Source organism: Natator depressus, chromosome 9 (genome assembly GCF_965152275.1).
Source record: "Natator depressus isolate rNatDep1 chromosome 9, rNatDep2.hap1, whole genome shotgun sequence".
Lineage (NCBI taxonomy): Eukaryota > Metazoa > Chordata > Testudines > Cheloniidae > Natator > Natator depressus.
This window is the reverse complement of record NC_134242.1, coordinates 9,080,874-9,101,181: the sequence shown is the minus strand read 5'-3', so window position 1 is coordinate 9,101,181 and position 20,308 is coordinate 9,080,874. Positions and strand designations below refer to the sequence as shown.

At 46.5% G+C, this 20,308-nt stretch overlaps 1 protein-coding gene across 6 annotated transcripts in view; it reads right to left on the bottom strand.

The window, feature by feature from the left end:
- Positions 1–14,394, bottom strand: part of MCF2L2 (MCF.2 cell line derived transforming sequence-like 2) — a 330,633-nt gene extending 316,239 nt beyond the window's left edge. For 3 of the 6 annotated variants that reach the window (XM_074963488.1, XM_074963490.1, XM_074963486.1), the window contains exon 1: positions 13,973–14,394. In XM_074963488.1, the coding sequence (XP_074819589.1) occupies positions 13,973–14,051 (79 nt within the window). In that variant the 5' untranslated portion in view covers positions 14,052–14,394. The remainder of the gene's footprint in view (positions 1–13,972) is intronic. The other 3 variants (XM_074963485.1, XM_074963489.1, XM_074963487.1) reach the window with 2 other exon arrangements.
- Positions 14,395–20,308: the final 5,914 nt, after the last annotated feature.

Here is a 20,308-nt window from a genome sequence, read left to right as displayed (position 1 = left end):
CTACAGGGCCCCAGCTGCATGGAGTTCTGACCAGTGGGCTACCAGGGAGGAGGGAAGTAGTCCTCCCACTTGGTCTGAATTCAGAGGGCCACATGGGGTACTGCCCCTCCAGCTCCAAAGCCCTCACCTGCATGTCCCACTCCTCGGTGGGTGTGTCTACACTGGAGCTAGAGGTGTAAATTTCAGCTCGAGGAGACGTACCTGCACTAGCTCTGATCAAGCTAGTGTGCTGAAAACAGAACTGTAGCTGCAGCAATGCAAGCAGCAGGAGAGGCTAATGGCCTCGAGTACATCGTAGGGCAGGGGTGAGCAAACTTTTTAGGCCGAGGGCCACATCTGGGTGGGGAAAGTGTATGCAGGGCTGGGGCTGGGGGTTGGGGTGCGGTGTGCAGGAACGGGCTCAGGGCAAGGGATTGGGGCAGATGAGGGGTGCTGGGTGTATGAGGGGGCTCAGGGCAGGGGGTTGGGGTGCAGGAGGGGTGCAGAGTGCAGCAGGGTGCTCAGGGCAGGGCGTTGGGGTGCACAGTGCACCAGGGTGCTCAGGGTAGGGGGTTGGGGTGCAGGAGGGGTGTGAGGTGCAGGCAGGGGGCTCAGGGCAGGGAGTTGGGGGGCGGGGTGCAGGAGGAGTTCGGGCTTCAGCCCGGCGCTGCTTACCTAAAGCGGCTCCGGGGTTGCAGTGGCACGCACCGGGGCCAGGGCAGGCTCCCTGCCTGCCTTCCCTGGCCCCACGCCGCACCGCTCCGAGAAGCGTCCGGAACCACATCCCTGCGCCGCCCCTGGGGGAGGGGGGGCATAGAGCTCCGCCCGCTGCCCTTGCCACGCTTCCTGGTACCTCCCCTGAAGCTCCCATTGGCCGCGGTTCAAGTTCCCAGCTAATGGGAGCTCCGAAGCCCTGAGGGCTAGTTTGCCCACCCGTGTCGTAGGGTCTCAGACAGGACCATACTCAGGGCAGGTAGCCCCTCCTGCTGCTTGCACCACCATGGCTACACTTCTGTTTTTAGCAGGCTAGCTTGATCAGAGGTAGATTCATAGATTCCAAGATCAGAAGAGATCACTGTGATCACCTAGTCTGACCTCCTGTATAACACAGGCCATAGAACTTCCCCAAAATAATTCCGAGAGCAGTTCCTTTAGAAAAACATTCAGTTTTGATTTTAAAATGGTCAGTTAGAGAGAATCCATCATGACCCTTGGTAAATTGTTCCAGCGGTTAATTACTCTCACTGTTAAAAATGTTACCCCTTGTTTCCAATCTGAATTTATCTAGCTTCAATTTCCAGCCATTGGATTGTGTTATGCCTTTCTCTGCTGGACTGAAGAGCCCATTATTAAATATTTGTTCCCCATGTAGATACTTATAGCCTGTAATCAAGTCACTCCTTCTCTTTGTTAAGCTAAATAGACTCAAAGAGTTCAACCTATCACTCTAAGGCCTGTTTTCTAATTCTTTAATCATTCTTGTGGTTCTTCTCTGAACCCTTTCTACTTTATCAATATCCTTGAACTGTGGGCACCAGAACTGGACACAGTATGCCAGCAGCGGTCGCACCAGTGCCAAATACAGAGGTAAAATAACCTTTTTACTTCTGCTCAAGATTCCCCTGTTCATGCATCCCTGGATGGCATTAGCTCTTTTGGCCACAGCGTCACACCGGGAGCTCATGTTTGGCAAATTATCCACCATGAGCCCCAAATCTTTTTCAGAGTCCCTGCTTCCCTTCCCAGGATACAGTCCCCATCCTTTAAGTATGGCCTACATTCTTTGTTCCTAGGTGTACACATTTACACGTAACCATACTAAAATGCATCTCTCTAGTGCGGGTATGTGTCCTTGTGCTGCGATTTACACCTTCCAGCTCTAGTGTAGACATACCCTGTATTATTCACCACCGATAAGAAGTTATAGGGAGAGTGGTCGAGACTCCCTGGGCTGCAGCACCAGCAGTATGCATACAGTACCTAGCTCTGGGTCTTCTTTACATCAAATGCCCACACCACCACCTCCAAGCTCTTGGCACCTGGCCCAAATCAGCACCTGGGGACGCTGAGCCCAGGAGGGCAGGAAAGGGGAAGGGATTTGAGGAATTTATCTCCCACTGTCTGTTGTCAGACTGTTAAGTCAATCACAGCCTTGAGGTCCCATTTGGGCACCAGTAGCACGGAAGAGTCCAAATAACCAGGCAACAAAAAAAAAAAATCCCCTTCCACTTAGGACTGGCCAGAAGACTGTGCCCCGTCCTACCAGACACAGACCTGGCCACAGCGATCTACACATTTGTGACCTCCAGGTTCAATTACTGCAATTACTTGTTATATCGGGGAATGAAGCCACATGCCCTGGAAAAGCTTCAACTGGCTGCAAAATACAGGCCAGTGAGGGCACATGGCCCTAGTGCTCTGGTGTCTGTGCCAGCTCCCCACTGAGCACAGAGTGTAATTCACGATCCTTCCTTACATTCATTCAGGTCTCTCTATTGGATTGGCCCTGGCTACCTGAGTGATCACCTCTCCTTATGCACCCACAACCTCCCTTACAGCCTACAAGCCCCCAGAAATCATGATCGACAAGAGGAAGGTGTCCAAATATGGGAGGCAGAACTTACGCAGGAGCTGGAACCAGTGTACTCAGCTCATTGACACAGGAGAGAAGAGACTGCGAGCATCACCAGGGCTAATTGCAAGACTCAGCTCTGCCATTTAGCTTTCCCTCAATAATTGCTTCACACACCAACAAACACCCACTCACCCACGGAAACAAAAACAGCCAGAAACTAATCAACTATTTCTGCTATTGCGGAAAAGGGGGGAGAGACAGAGTGCATGCTATTGCTAATACAATGTGAGGCCTACAGAAATAGGAACACAGGCCTTGCCAGACTGGATCAGACCCCAAGGTCCATCTAGTTCAGTATCCTGTCTCTGCCAGGGGCCACGCCAGATGCTTTAGAGGAAAACAGAGTATAATCTGCCCCCATCTGTTCTGTCTTTGTACAGCACCTAGCACAAGGGGGCCCAGGTCCATTGTCACCTTTGCTGTATGTGGTCCCAATTATATGGTTAAAATAAGGAATGATGCATTTAGGGATGATCAGTCCCTATATGAGGGGAGTGGGTAAAATCCTCTCTAATGGTTCCTTGATGGCAGATAGGCAAGTCTAATCTAAAAAATCAGTGTGCTATCCTTTTTATAATCAATTATAACAACGCCCCATAATTAACACTAAAACATAGAATATCAGGGTTGGAAGGGACCTCAGCAGGTCATCTAGTCCAACCCCCTGCTCAAAGCAGGACCAATCCCCAACTAAATCATCCCAGCCAGGGCTTTGTCAAGCCTGACCTTAAAAACTTTTAAGGAAGGAGATTCCACCATCTCCCTAGGTAACACATTCCAGTGTTTCACCACCCTCCTAGTGAAAAAGTTTTTCCTAATATCCAACCTAAACCTCCCCCACTGCAACTTGAGACCATTACTCCTCGTTCTGTCATCTGCTACCACTGAGAACAGTCTAGAGCCATCCTTTTTGGAACCCACTTTCAGGTAGTTGAAAGCAGCTATCAAATCCCCCCTCATTCTTCTCTTCCGCAGACTAAACAATCCCAGTTCCCTCAGCCTCTCCTCATAAGTCAAGTGTTCCAGTCCCCTAATCATTTTTGTTGCCCTCCGCTGGACATTTTCCAATTTTTCCACATCCTTCTTGTAGTTGTGGGGCCCAAAACTGGACACAGTACTCCAGATGAGGCCTCACCAATGTCGAATAGAGGGGAACGATCACGTCCCTCGATCTGCTGGCAATGCCTCTACTTATACAGCCCAAAATGCCATTGGTCTTCTTGGCAACAAGGGCACACTGTTGACTCATATCCAGCTTCTCGTCCACTGTAACCCCTAGGTCCTTTTCTGCAGAACTGCTGCCGAGCCATTCGGTCCCTAGTCTGTAGCGGTGCATGGGGTTCTTCCGTCCTAAGTGCAGGACTCTGCACTTGTCCTTGTTGGACCTCATCAGATTTCTTTTGGCCCAATCCTCTAATTTGTCTAGGGCCCTCTGTATCCTATCCCTACGCTCAGCGTATCTACCTCTCCTCCCAGTTTAGTGTCATCTGCAAACTTGCTGAGGGTGCAATCCACACCATCCTCCAGATCATTTATGAAGATATTGAACAAAACCGGCCCCAGGACCGAACCTTGGGGCACTCCACTTGATACCGGCTGCCAACTAGACATGGAGCCATTGATCACTACCCGCTGAGCCTGACAATCTAGCCAACTTTCTATCCACCTTATCGTCCATTCATCCAGCCCATACTTCTTTAACTTGCTGGCAAGAATACTGTGGGAGACCGTGTCAAAAGCTTTGCTAAAGCCAAGGAACAACACGTCCACCGCTTTCCCCTCATCCACAGAGCCAGTTATCTCGTCATAGAAGGCAATTAGATTAGTCAGGCATGACTTGCCCTTGGCGATCCATGCTGACTGTTCCTGATCACTTTCCTCTCCTCTAAGTGCTTCAGAATTGATTCCTTGAGGACCTGCTCCATGATTTTTCGAGGGACTGAGGTGAGGCTGACTGGCCTGTAGTTCCCAGGATCCTCCTCCTTCCCTTTTTTAAAGATGGGCACTACATTAGCCTTTTTCCAGTCGTTTGGGACTTCCCCCAATCGCCATGAATTTTCAAAGATAATGGCCAATGGCTCCGCAATCACATCCGCCAACTCCTTTAGCTCTCTCGGATGCAGCGCATCCGGCCCCATGGACTTGTGCATGTCCAGCTTTTCTAAATAGTCCCGAACCACTTCTTTCTCCACAGAGGTCTGGTCACCTCCTCCCCATGCTGTGCTGCCCAGTGCAGCAGTCTGGGAGCTGACCTTGTTCGTGAAGACAGAGGCAAAAAAAGCATTGAGTACATTAGCTTTTTCCACATCCTCTGTCACTAGATTGCCTCCCTCATTCAGTAAGGGGCCCACACTTTCCTTGACTTTCTTCTTGTTGCTAACATACCTGAAGAAACCCTTCTTGTTACTGTTAACATCTCTTGCTAGCTGCACCTGCAGGTGTGATTTGGCCTTCTTGATTTCACTCCTGCATGCCCGAGCAATATTTTTATACTCTTCCCTGGTCATTTGTCCAATCTTCCACTTCTTGTAAGCTTCTTTTTTGTGTTTAAGATTAGCAAGGATTTCACTGTTAAGCCAAGCTGGGCGCCTGCCATATTTACTATTCTTTCTACACATCGGGATGGTTTGTCCCTGTAACCTCACTAAGGATTCTTTAAAATACAGCCAGCTCTCCTGGACTCCTTTCCCCCTCATGTTATTCTCCCAGGGGATCCTGCCCATCAGTTCCCTGAGGGAGTCAAAGTCTGCTTTTCTGAAGTCCAGGGTCCGTATTCTGCTGCTGTCCTTTCTGCCCTGTGCCAGGATCCTGAACTCAACCATCTCATGGTCACTGCCTCCCAGGTTCCCATCCACTTTTGCTTCCCCTACTAATTCTTCCCAGTTTGTGAGCAGCAGGTCAAGAAGAGCTCTGCCCCTAGTTGGTTCCTCCAGCACTTGCACCAGGAAATTGTCCCCTACCCTTTCCAAAAACTTCCTGGATTGTCTGTGCACCACTATATTGCTCTCCCAGCAGATATCAGGGTGATCGAAGTCTCCCATAAGAACCAGAGCCTGCGATCTAGTAACTTCCGTTAGTTGCCAGAAGAAAGCCTCGTCCACCTTATCCCCCTGGTCCGGTGGTCTATAGCAGACTCCCACCACGACATCACCCTTGTTGCTCACGCTTCTAAAGTTAATCCAGAGACACTCAGGTTTTTCTGCAGTTTCATACTTGAGCTCTGAGCAGTCATACTGCTCCCTTACATACAGTGCAACTCCACCACCTTTTCTGCCCTGCCTGTCCTTCCTGAACAGTTTATACCCATCCATGACAGTACTCCAGTCATGTGAGTTATCCCACCAAGTCTCGGTTATTCCAATCACATCATAATTCCTTGACTGTGCCAGGACTTCCAGTTCTCCCTGCTTGTTTCCCAGGCTTCTTGCATTTGTGTACAGGCACTTGAGATAACTCGCTGATCGTCCCTCTTTCTCAGTATGAGGCAGGAGCCCTCCCCATTTGCGCGCTCCTGCTCGTGCTTCCTCCCAGTATCCCACTTCCCCACTTACCTCAGGGCTTTGGTCTCCTTCCCCCGGTGAACCTAGTTTAAAGCCCTCCTCACTAGGTTAGTCAGCCTGCTTGCGAAGATGCTCTTCCCTCTCCTCATTAGGTGGAGCCCGTCTCCGCCTAGCACTCCTCCTTCTTGGAACACCATGCCACGGTCAAAGAATCCGAAGCCTTCTCCAAATCCACCTTTTAAACCACAATTCAATGTTTTCTACTTTCTCATTGGCTATTTAACATTAATCATCATCTTCATTAGCAGCTGCGTAAATTCTACATCAATAACTATCAATCTAGAAAGCATGTTCCACAACATTAACAAGTTATCTGAAACACTTGTAAAAACCAGTTTGGACCAAAACATGTTTACAACGTGACCTGGGGTTGTGTCCAAACTAATCTCTCTAACTTGCCTCTGAGCAGTCTCATTTCACTCCTGTTTTACCATGCCTTGCTTGACTGTTGTCAAGCCTATTTTTAACCAATAGATTTTTGGGGCTACTTATAGTTCAACACATTTCTACAGAACATAAACAAGCAGCATCTTTATAGCCTACACCATGTTTGGGGTTCCTAAGAGCTACAGTATCAAATCATAGCAATTAGATCCGGAGTGGTGGTTGTGAAGTTCTTGGCCTCAACGGCTTCCGATGGCTGTGAGTTCTGCAGTCTAACCGCACACTGCGTGAAAAAACATTTACTTTTATTGGGTTTGAATCTGCCACCTTTTAATGTCATTAAATGTCTCCTTGTTCTTGTGTTAGGAAATGGAGACAACATGCTACAGAGTTACCATTTCCAGTGGTTCTGGAAGCCGGTTAGCCTCTTTTTCCCCCCTACATTCCGAGTCAAAAGAACAATATAAGTCAGGCCCTCCCAACAGTGCCAGGTTTACAATGGCGCCAGGCCCATGATCGGAAGGGGCCCCGGCCTGCTCTGCTTGTACTGTGCCCTGAGACCCCGCCAGCCACTTGCTTCTCTCGGCCCGCTGGCGGAGGGCTCCTCTCTGCCCCCCGCCCCCACCCGCCGGTTTCTCTCTGCCCCCTGGCCGGACCCCAGTGCACCTCTGGCTCCGGGCAGTCTCTGCTTCCCACCACCTGTGGGGCCCCACCTGTCTCCCCAGAGCTGAGCCACCTGGGACTGGTGCAGAAGCCTGGCCAGTCTTGGTCAGTTGTGGGGAGGAAGGGGGGAAGGCTTGGCTGGCCCCCTCCAGGCAAGTGTGTCCTGAGGGAGCCTGCCCTCGTCCTGAGGGACTAGAGCAATTCCCCGCCCCGTGACCAGCCCTTGCTGCACTACTGGCTCAGCCCGACAGACACAGTTGCCTCTGAGCAGGGCTGGTGAGTGCAGCCAGTAGGCAGGGCACGGGGGAGAGGTCTCTGGAAGGCCTTGGGGGGGTGCTGGGCTGTGAAGGGGCGGGGAAAATCTGTGTGTGTTGGGGCACTAGGGAGTTCTATGTGGGGGGTGCTGGCCAGCTGTGGTGGGGCTGTGTGCAGGGGGGCGCTGGGCAGGGGTGGTGTTGTGCAGGGCACTGTGCATTTGTGGTAGGGTCGGGGGGGCGCTGGGCATAGCGGGTCCGGGGGCAGGCTCTGGCCATAGGGAAGGGGGGGGTTTCCAGTGTTGGGTGAGGGGGGGATGTGTGCCATGGCATGGGCCCGCCCCCGAGGGGAAGGGGCATGCTGGAAGCACAGGGCCAGGCAGGTTACTGTGTGTCCGGCAACTGCCAGTTTGTAAACAGTGCCCTCTCAGAGGGCTGGGCAGAGCAGGGCTGCCCTCTCCATGCCATGCCCCATTGCCCCTGACTGGCCCCTCACTCCAGGGACCAACACACCACCCCTCCACCCCCACCCACCATGGTCCATTGCCCCCATGGGGGCCCACAAATATGTTTGGAGCCGGGCCCACAGAAGATTAATCCGTCCCTGCCTACCAAATTCAGGGTCCATTTTGGTCAATGTCACAGTCATAGGATTTTTAAAATGGTAAATTTCATGATTTCAGCTATTTAAACCTGAAATTTCACGGTGTTGTAATTGTAGGGGTCCTGACCCAAAAAGTTGGGGGGGGGAAATCACAAGGTTATTTTGGGGGTGAGGGGGTGCAGAATTGCCACTTTTGTGCTGCCGCCTGCAGCCACCTTCAGTCAGCAGCCACCACTCTCCGGCCGCCCAGCAGTACGGGTGGCATGGTATGGTATTGTCACCCTTACTTCTGCCCTTGTGCTGGCTGACTGCTGCTGCTGGCCAGCGACCACTGCTCTCTGGCCTCTCAGCTCTGAGGGCAGCACAGAAGTATGAGAGACAATTCCATGACTCCCCTAAAATAACTTTGTGACCCCCCTGAAACTCCCTTTTGGGTCAGGACCCCCATTTTGAGAAACACTGGTCTGTATAGTATAGGGTAAAAGTATACAAAAGATCAAATTTCACAGGAGGAGACCAGATTTCATGGTCCGTGACGTGTTTTTCATGGCCATGAATTTGGTAGGGCCCTACAACTAAGTATCTTGGGTAGGTATAGAGAAGAACCCAGAACACTATTCCGGATCCATAGTTTTTGACAGTTTCACATGTTTTTTATTTCCGAGAGAGACTCAACAAAATGTATAAAGTGCATTTGTTTGTTTGAAGTACAAGGTGTTATTTAAAGTACCATGAATTTCTACATTTTGGGAAATACAAAACAAGTATCTGCAGATTTTATTAGCTACACTGGTTATGTTTACAAGCTTTGTTTACTGTTCAGTTTTTAAAAAGCCAGTGAATATCTTTTTAATAACTCCCCTTCTGTCTTACAACGAGTTAATCTGATTGTGCAATTAAACAGGCCCACGAAGCAGAATAGGAGAAAACAAAGAATGACTGATCTCGGAAGAAAAAACTCCACCACATTTTTGCAGATTTTGCAGGGAAAACCCCTGCAGATTTAGCAAACATTTCTTTGCAGATTTCTAAGTCCCTCTTTATGGGCAATGGAACAAAGGACACGCCCTCTGTCTGCATCAGAGAGCAAGGTGAGGAAAACCAGTGCTTTCTGGCTGATGCAAAAAGGTCAGTCATCACTAGTTGCTCACCGGGTCTAGAACAGATCCAAATAAACGTACTTGAAATGAGATCCTAAATTGCATGAATGCTCTGAGCTAGTCTGAGACCAAAGGAATGATCCATGGACAGTGTGGTTTTCTCTGACTTGACATCAGTGGGGTTGCATTTGCACAGAAGTAACAAAGGGCGCAATCTGATACAGTACGTTTAAGGAAGATTGCTTAAGAAGTTAGCATGAAGAGTGCTGTACCCAGGACACAGATTAGCAATGTTTACTATGCTCTGTGCAAAGCTGTGATATATATTAAGATAACTGGTAGTTTCACAGCACAAGACAGATATTGTGACACCAGCACGTGAAAAATGAAATCAATCTTGACCAAGTTCCATCTTGGATTATTATATTCCGCTGACCTAATTTCCTCCTGCATATTCAAATGGATGCAGTATCCTCCTTTACCTCCTGTCCTACACTGCAGCATTGCATGGCCTTGTGCTACAGACACATTTCACCCAACTGCCCTATGGCGGGGATGGAACCCAGGTGACAGGAATTGACGTCCTGTGGTGAATTCATAGGCCTGGGAGTCAGGGGATCTCAGTTCTGTTCCTGGCTCTGCCACTTGACTCTCAGGATAACCTTGGATAAGTCATGTCGCCACTCTGAGCCTCAGTTCCCCATCTGTAAAATGGGTAACATTTACTTCACTGAGTCATGAGAGGTTACAATTAATATTTGTAAAGCACTCTGAGACTGCGGATGGAAGCTGTGATATAAGTGCAGGTCCTTTTTTTTTTATTATTATTATTATTATTTCATGTATAGTTTACGTAGCAGGTTGTACACATGTTAAGGTTTTAGCTCAGTGCTTCCAAGACAAGAGACGCTAACAAAGCAGCTCATTTTGACCTGGTCCTCGTTTTCAGAGTCAACCTCACCTGAAATCAAAGGGTGCTGTGGACGCTTAGCATCTCTGTAAACCAAGCCCCAATGGTACTGAGGGGTTTAATGCAAACATAGGGTACGAGTTCAGTTGTTTCCTTCTTAAGCTGCTGACATCTGTCCTGGTGGCCTCACCTCATTGCGGAAGTCATTTTAAAGAATAAAATCTTGTGACAAAGTGGGACACTTGGTGGGTGTGCCCATCTGCATACCAATGCCCAGAGAGCTCTTCCCACTCACAGCAGAGCTGGGAACAAGCTGCCAGGCGTGGGTGGGATTGTGGGGGCATGGAGGTTTATTCCTATGGGTTTTGCAAGCCGGAAGAGTGAAAGAGTTCCCACACAAACACACAGCCACTGTCAGCCCCAGACCCCAAGCGTGGGTTCTTCTCTCCATCATAACGAACAGCTTCTCACCCAGCTACCCAAGGAACACAATCTTGCAAGGTGAGAAGTGTCACTCAAGGAAAGTGTGTAAATTTTTTTTTTTTAATCTATATCTGTCCTTGAAACAATTTCTGCAGTGAGCTCTGGGGAACATTTCCCATGCTCTGTGGATCCTAAGGAGAAAATATACAAAGTGCACCAGTTCTAGGAACCTTAGGTCCCTTTTTGTTCTCATCCACACCAGTGTAAAGCAAGAGTAACTCCACTGAAATCAGAGAAAGCACACTGGTGCCAAAAAAAAAAAAAAAAAAGATCGGAATCAGGCATCTGTTGATCAGCACGGAGAAAAAGCTGCATTACAAGGTGCAGGTCACCAAAAGGGTATGTGCAGAGGTAAACTAGTCACTGTTCCCTACATATTTGGACACTGATCCCGCAATGAGCTTTAATGTATTGACTCTGTGCAGGTGCCATCTGCGTGGAGCTCACAGAAGGATCAGGGCGTGTGTTTGGAAACACAGAGTCCCTGGAACCAACACTTAGATCCTCACAGACTTAAATCATCCTTTCAAGGCAGATAGAAGCCTCCTCCCACATGGAAATCAGCTGAACTATCAGAGAAGAGTATGGTTCTGAAACAGCCTTCCAATAGGAGTTATGGGGGTAAAAAACCTAACTAGTTTTAAGATGGAGCTTGATAAATTCATGAATGGGATTACGGGATGGGATTTCCTGTGATAGCAGGGACAGGACTCGATGACATAGGAAATCCCTTCCAGTCCTGTTCTCTATGTTCCTAGTTTCAAATGCATGTGACTCTCCCGTGTGAGACATTTAAAAATGGAGGTCTTGCCTACTTTGCATGGACATTAAAGATCCCATGGTACTTTTTGTAAGTAGAAGGAGCTAGCTCATATCCAAGTTTTCTCTTCCGCCACTTCTCACTATTGTGCTGGTTGAGTGCTGTATTTCCACCCCAGAAGTAGCTGCATTGTACTGGGGTTGAGTGTCAATAAGCGTGAATAGTGCTTTGAGTTTCTTTAGGATGAAAGGTGCTACTGAAGTAGCAAATACTATTAAGTGTATTCATAATGGTAGCTGTCCTGCTCTTGCATGGGATGGGAAGTTATCGGAGCTTTGAAAAGTTCTCAGTGCACTGAGATTGCCTGCAACCACTGCCATAGAAGGACTTTTTGATTTAATAATCAGCTGCTGATTCTGCTAACATGACTCACAGTAGAATGTGGGATTCAGAAAAAACAGTGCATCAGCAGAGGGTTATGAAAAATGTTTTTTAAAAAAGATGTATTTTGTTTTTTAATCACTTCCATTTTTGTACAAATATATTTTGGTTCCCTTATTTTATATATATTTGCACACTCTATGGAAAAATTCAGATCAGAATTGCATGCCCTGAACTATTCAGAAGCAGAGAATTTAGTTCTAGTACTCAGAGCAAGGTTTAGAAATCAGAGTTTTATTCTCCCACTAGCACTGACTTGCTGCATAATCTTGGGAAAACCACTGAATTTCTCTCACCTGGGTAACACAGATGTAATACACCCCCAGCTGTCAGGAGACATGTGAAGATTAATTAATGTTTGAGAAGGCTTTGGATGAAAAGTGCAAAGCATTAGTCTTATCACTAATGGTCAAAGCAGGTTCCTACATTTCTGAAGTTCCCAAATTGAGGCTGACATACCTCTAATTTACATATTAGCAAATCTTGGCATTCATCTTCAGGTGTATCAAAGGTTCTACTTTTGCGAGGGGGGGGAAGAATTAAGTGATAATATAGCAGATGGGGGGTTTCAAGTGAGCCTAAAGAGACAGGGGGAGGGGAGGAAATCGATGAGTGCTTAAATCCCTTAAGCACCTTTGAAATCCCAGCCTTACAAAATAATATTTGCCTCAAAATGAATGCCAGAGTCTTTAATTGTATTTTTCTGATTGACACAAATTCAGACAATACATAATTAATCTTACAGTTACACAGTAGCTTTCACATGCATCTCTCTGTCTTCTTGGTCTAATTCCTGATCCTGCAAATGCTTCTCCAAGGCCAAACCCTAGCACCCCCATCAAGCCACACTGAAGCCAGGCACAGAGGCCCATCCATGTTCCATGTGTGGAACATGTTACAGGACTGGGGCTTTAATTTAAATTCTATAGAATTTTATATTATTTTAAAATTCTATATGTAAATTTGCCTAATGCAATAATCAGCACATACCCACCACCAACCATTTAGATTCTACAGCTAAGATCAACAAACACACAAACATCTGAATCTAAAATGTTATTATACATTACTTGAAAGCCACGCTTTGAACCCACAGTATTTTAGCGCAGATATTATACAAATTCAATATGCTTTCAGTGTCCTTTGCGTTCACAATACATAATCCATTACAGAAATGGACAGCTATAGAACTATGCCTCCCTGCCTAGTCAGTTAAAAAAAATGTTCTCTTCACCTACTTTAAACAGTCACAATCAGCTTTTGCTCAATTGTACGCCTCAAGATAAAGGTGCAAAAAGCATACTCCACTGCCTTATTAACTTGATTATTTTCATCTGGTAAAATTCACGCTTTGAGACATTGCAGGTGAAGTAATTAATGGGCAGTTTCTTGCAGTTGTTTGCTCATCATTGTCAACACTTGGCTAGCAGGTTAAACCACCACCACCACCACCACCTCCTCCTCCTAACTCAGCGTGCCCGGGTTAGTGCATCACAGGATTATTAATCCTTCAGAGATTAACAAAAGAAAAACTACCCGGTGCCTGGGATCTAAAACAGCTCTTGTCCACCTGCCCTACGGTCTTCCAGAACCCTTCAAACAGCACTGACAGTAAAAATACAGAATTACATTTTAACTGGCTGCAATTTTTAGTTTCCCAAGATAGCGCTGTGAAGACTAGCCTGATACATTTTATAGAGAGCCCCTAACCCAGCCCCTGCCCTTATAGCATTTAATCGGCAGGTATTACTACCCGTGTAGATTTAATGCAATTCCATTCACAATAAGTATATCTGCATTTTTTGAAAAGCCTAAAGAATTGCACAGTGGACAAATGCATTAACCAAAAGATTTTTTGAGGGCAAGCTTTTTGCAATTTGCCAATTGCGCCGAAATCCCTCGCAAGGTGTCACAAAAAGCTGCTGCAAAAGGAAAAGGAGGACTTGTGGCACCTTAGAGACTAACCAATTTATTTGAGCATAAGCTTTCCGGAGCTACAGCTCACTTCATCGGATGCATGCAGTGGAAAAGACAGTGGGGAGATTTATATACACGGAGAACATGAAACAATGGGTGTTACCATACACACTGAAACAAGCCTAAGGCACAGCAGCCTCGCCTTCCAGCCTGTGGAGGAGGTGAAGAGAAGTGAGTCCAAAATCCATGCAAAAGGTAAGGGGAAGAAGAGAGATACCTTACCCACATGAGTGATGACTGTAGCCAGTCGCTGGGTTAGCTCCTGGTGTGACATCTCTTCTTCTTTTAACCAAAAAAGCATCTCACCGAAGCACTGCACAGCATTAAAAAAAAAAATGCAACTGGAGTGGGAGGCTACACACACACACAAAGCAAGTACCACTCCCAGGGTAGGATTCTTCCAAGCTCCTTACATCTCCTGGGCACTGGCCATCTCCTGCAGTCTGCAACCCTGCATGCATGGGAATAACCCCTTAACAAAGGTTCTTTTACATGAAAGGTAATAAAATAAAAAAGCAGAGTTGATTGCTTAGGGGTTTTATCCCCCCCTTAAGAACGAGGCAAGGAATAAAGAGACAAATCAGCTGCCCGCTACCTGCCTCCAGGGAGGCTTGGGGATGGTAATGCTTTGAGTCAGGAAAAAATCCTGGAGCTATGGACTATTGTAAAGAGGAGTGGCGCTTGCAAAGGGAAATCACACCATTGCAGCCTGAGGTCAGCTCTCTCTTTACTCAGGAGTGGCTGGAAGGAGACTGGTGCTTCTCTGCCCCCACCCTCCTCCACCTTTGGCAGTGAGAGATGTATGTCCATTTTAAGTCTCATGCTTGGTTGACCTTAAAGGATAAAGCACACACACACACACACTGAGCCTAGGGAGTTTGTTAAAATCCTCATCACGTCTCTTCTGGAAACATTGGACAAAGAGAGAGGTGCGGTGGGCTGTTTAAAACGTGAGATCACACTATGGATCTGAATATTACTCAGTCCTTGGGTTTGGCAGGATTTTTAAAGGCACCTTCCCCATTGTAGACAGTGAACAAAGCACCAGGTGAAGACAGAGGGCAGAAACTCAGCCCCTACCCCACCCTCCTGCAAGGTGATATTGATAAGCCCTGTGGCTTCGCTTTTCCTTCCAAAATCCTTCACTGATCCAAACCAGCCCAGTGTTATTCTCTGCACAGGGAATTTTCCCTGGGGAGTGGGAAGTTAATCTCAAAAGACCCTGGTTTTAAAAAAAGGAAAGAAGAAAGAAAGATGTGAAATACCAGTTTACAATGGAGAAGCCACTTCACATGCGAAATAAATATAAAACACCTAGGGAGCATTTACATTTGCTCTTCTGCTAGTGTAACGTTATCTCCCATCCTGGGACTTCCCTGCTGGTTTTGCCAGCATCTAGTGTTCCATATGTAGGTAGAGCCCTGCAGAGATACAAAATTTGTCTCTACATCTGATCTGCAGATATCCTCATTCGTGGATATAAAGCGGATATCCGCAGATTTGCAGAGCTCTACCTGTGGGCATTGGTTGGTATAAATAAACCAAACTGGTGCCTACAGGGGGCCAGCGTCTTAGATCCAGAAGCAGAGCTGAGACCACTAGATGGTGCAAGCGCAAAGCAGCTGTCTTGTGGTGGACAATAACGAGCCCCCTGAGAGTCTAGCTGCCCTTTAGAGCTGCAGTAATGGATAGAGAAGCCTTCAGCAGTTCCTGGCTATGGATCCCAGCTGCTAACCAAGAGGAGTGAAAAGGGGAAGCAATGGCCCAAAAGCCACAAAACATGATCACCCTGCTGCAGGCAATACAAAGTCTGTGCAGGGAAGTTAGAAATCCCCCCCCCCCCAATCAGTACATTTTCCTCTTTCAAAGCCTGCCTAGAGATCAATGTAAATTGAATTTTACTGGGAAAATGGGAAAGCTAAGTGCAAATTTATTAGCTATTTAAAGGTGGAAAAAATGGAATGTGTTTTCTAGAGATGGGTCCCACTCACAAGGTGTGGCTGCAGATCACATTCCAGATTTTCCCCAAACTCAGGGTTGTTTGGATCCAGGGTTTTTGTTTGGACCCACCTCTTTGAAAACTGCTAGAGCATGTAGGTAAAATGTGCCAATATCAGCTGCCACCTACCAGATCTCCCAACAGTCTTGGGCTTCGCAGCACTGTCCTGATTTGATCCCCAAAACCTCCTGTCCTGTCAAAGTAGCTCCTGTCCCCCAAGGCTGGCTGGGCTCGGCTCCCTGCTGTGGGCACTGCAACCATTACCTGGCCCCTGCTGGTGCACAGGGTCGCAGCGGGGAGGCAGTCAGGCCACATCTGATTAAGTGGTGTCACGACCTGGTGGGACAGGAGCTGCAGGAGTTCCTGATGCAAGGTGAGCATAGGGTGAACTCTCTTGCTCTTCAGCTCCCTCTCTTTGGGCCTCCCAACCCCCAGGCATCCCACTCATGCTGGGAACAGGACCTGCTTTAGCCACTTTAAATATTGGGAGAAGGAAATACATCTATGTGAGCATACATGTCAGATTACAAAACAGTGCATGATTAATGTTTATTTGATGTATTCGTTTGCACAGCAGCTACAGTATTGCTAGGGGTTTAGCATACAGATAAGATGGCCCCATCTTTGCTAATGGAATTTCTGTAACTGTGGCAGAAATGGGGTGCTCTGTAATAATCTATGAGTAGTGTCTTGTTGATGTGGTTATTGGGATATTTGCTCTACGAATATGATGGGTTATTTTAATAGCAAGGTGTTGGAGAAACAAGCAGGGACCCAGACAATGGCTCAAGATGGCTACCCATTTGCTAACACTTAATGCAGGAGCCATTTGCTTTCATGTCCTATCTCCAACCCCCTATGGAGCTCACCAAACAGGTTTGAGGTAGCAAGGTCCAAGTCCCAGAAACTGAGGAGAACAAAGGTCCTGATTCCTGACTAGTTTTAAAAGGACTCCCTCAAGCAGGGAGGAGACACAGTTGTCAAGGACCTATTTGGGAGAACAAACTGACTGCCAAAGGCACCCACCAGGGTGTCTGAAGAAACCAGGCCTTCCTAGGCTCCCTTCACAATGTGGAAGGACTTAGGTAAGACAGACTTGTGTGTAGACCATTCACTGGTTTAAAATCCTTTTACTCTTATTTTCTGCTTTGTTCCCACTGTTAAGATTAAACAATACTTGGTTTTGAGAGGGCTGTCTGGGCACTGTATTGTTCACTGGTCACAGCTCCCAAAGGGAAGAATAGCAGTAACTTACCCAGTGAGGCCTGATAGATAAGCATGGGTGGTCCATAAGGTACTGTAGACCAGGACCTGGTCTAAGAGTGGCAGCATCATAGGATTCCATGCTAGGAGTGGTAAAGGCACAGGGCCTGAAACCTGAGGGGCTGCATTGAGAGAGACCAGAGAGCAGTCAGAAGTGCAGCTAGCCTGGTATCGTGACAGTAACAATCTCCATCCCTGGGTTGGTCCGGGGGATTGAACCCTTCAGCACCAAGAAACACGGACTCCCCTCCTATGGGATAAAAGTCTTCTCTGGAAGGGATGGTTTAGCAGTATCCACGATGATGATTTGTATTATAGTTGTGGGTAGAGGCCTGAGTGAGACTTGGGCGCTCTTGTGCTAGGTGCTGTACAAACACACAGAGACAATCCCTGTACTGGCTAGCAATCCACAGGGGCAGGGTTTCTCCACCCCATTATACCTTTAATGGAAACACTATATACAAATGTAAATTTCCTACAATTCAGGAAAACAGACTGAAGAGTGTAGGAAGAAAAAGATTAATATAGATTTTGCTCTTAGGCTATTGCTCAGTGGGCCAGATTCCACACCTGTGGAAATCTGGAGTAATTCCTTTGAAGTGGATACTCTAGATTTATACCTGTGGAAATGAGATCAGAACCTGGCCTGTTTTGTTTATATCGTGGAACAGAATTTTATAACTTGGAGAACTCGGCTGATAAAATGATGTCCAAGAGGCAAAAGAATTTGATTTCTTCATCCAATGATAGCCTGATCCATTAACAATGATCTATTAGCTCTAGAATTGAAACAGATGAGGCCAAAGCATTGTAACCAGTTTTAGTAAACAATGTACCAATAAATTACACTTTGCACACAAGAAAGATTTACAAACTCCTGTGGCCTCACCAGGTAGATTTAAAAATGATTTTGAGCTGCAGGTCACTAGGGTTGCCAGTTTTGGTTGGACATATCCCTGAAGGTTTCATTACATGACATAATCTTAAATTAAAGTTTAATCTTTAATTCCTGGAGACTCCAGGACAATCCTGGAGGGTTGGCACCTCTATAGGTCAGCTGGGATTCTCATTATATTGGTGAAACATTTTAAATACCTCCATCAAGCACTTAAGGAGAATGGACTCATTCAATTTATTCTAATAAGGTCTTGCTTTCTAGAACCTAGCTGGCTACCAACATTTTAAAGGGACCTCTCTCTCACACACACATACATATCCGATGAAGTGAGCTGTAGCTCATGAAAGCTTATGCTCAAATAAATTTGTTAGTCTCTAAGGTGCCACTAGTACTCCTTTTCTTTTTGCGATATCCTTACCTGTATCACTAATAACAATTTAGAGTATTGAAACTGGAAAAATTTTAAAAATCAAATTTATTTAGATTCGTCCCTCCATCGGTTCCCCCTCCTTCACTGCATAAGGTCAAGTTTCTGTTGCCACTTTCAAAGCCCTATGTAACTATGCCCCTCTGTTAGTCGGCTCATCTGACCATTTGTTGGCTTCTCATGCAAATACCCCCATATACATGGAATGCCTTTCCTGAACAAGGCCACTACCCTCTCGGCATTCTAGTCCCTCCTGGAGATGTGTTATCCTCAGATGACCAACCACGGCAAAATGGATAACAGAATAATGTATTAATTAACCACCTATATGTTGTACCTATTCCCTCAACCTCTATCCAAAGACTGTGAGCTCCTCAGGTCAGGGACTGGGACTTCTAGTCTGTTTGGGAAGCACCTGGCACATTGTGGCCACTACAGGCACGAAATAATTTTGACCTGACCAGTTAGCCAATGTCCAGGGTCTTGCAGGTTGTTTCTGTTAGGCGGAGAAATTGATGATGAGTCAGGCATTTCTTTGATACAATCCTATTTATTTACAAAGAATGCACACAAAGTCCTATTTCCCTGAATGCAGTAAGAATCAACCAACAGGAGAAAGTTTCATTACTCACTATTCCAAGCCTTTTTTGAGCCAGTACTCTACCCCAAAAGCTCTCTGCTAGCTTTCTCTCAGGGTCATGCTACAAGTGCTTCTTTGGCTGTGTTTGGCTTTTTGATACCTCCTCTGTCTGCTTCTGTGTTGTTTCTGGCTGCTTCTCCTCACACACATACGCAGCTCCACCAAACAATACCTAACTCTCTGCAATTGTACTGAGTCCTGTAGAACTGATCGATTAAATTGTCTTCACTTTATTAATATAACTTCATAAGTAAAGTTTTATGAATGAAACTACATTCATTCATAAAACCAGGTACCCCAATAACTGGCTAATTGAGTTTCACTTTCAATCCAATTGCTGCTTAAATCACTGAAATTGCACTGCTTCAACATTGTAACTTCTGTTCACTGTTTGCCATTCCTTACACTTGTCCATGTTGTAACCCATTTTAAAATGCTCACTTCATTTTTGCCAAACCCTGCTGTAATCTTATTAGTTTAGTTTAGATGTGTGAATGAGGTATGGATGGATGATGGAATTAACCTCCAGCCCCAGCCTGTCCTGATGAAATAAAGTGTAAACACCAATGGCTGAAGATGCAGACAACAGCCCTGACAAAGTAAGAGGAGTCCACCCTCAAAAGAGAAGAACAAAAGTACAATTGAAGAAACATCAAAGACAGGTCCTAGGCTGAAAGTCATGTCTGCAATTGACGGGTGATCAATCACACCGAACCCAGAAGCAGCATGACACAGCAAGACCTATAGACTCTGGATTCAAACTAAAGCCTACAAAAAGGATGGGTGAGATGGAAGACTTTGGAGGGGAACATTCCGCTGCCAATATGGAAGGGCATCGGTGCATGCCCAACAGAGACCCAGCTCTTCCTTGTGCCTGGCCAGGTAGCCGCCACAAGCTACGAACCCAAGCCACGAACTCAAGCTACATTCAGGACTGGTAACTATCTAGAAGCTGCAGAACATTTGGGGTGTGTGTGTGTGTGTGTGTGTGTGTGTATTAGATATTAGTTATTGGTCTTAAATCAAATTGTGTTATAATAAACGTGACATCTTGTCTTGTCCCCTGAAATGATCCTGTGTAGTTTTGTCTATATAACAGTCCCCAGTGAAACCCCTCTGCCCACATAGCTCAGCTCCTGATCCACCTTGTGTGTGACCTGTATTTTAGGCAGTGGCTCTTTTGATTTCATCTATCTTATTCCAAAAGGAGTTTAACTACTTCTTACATATATCCCGAATGAAAGACAGCTATTACGCCCACCAGCTTATATGAGGTTTCATCAAACCGCCAGCATAACAATACTTTTCACCACTGTGTGTCCCATTCATTC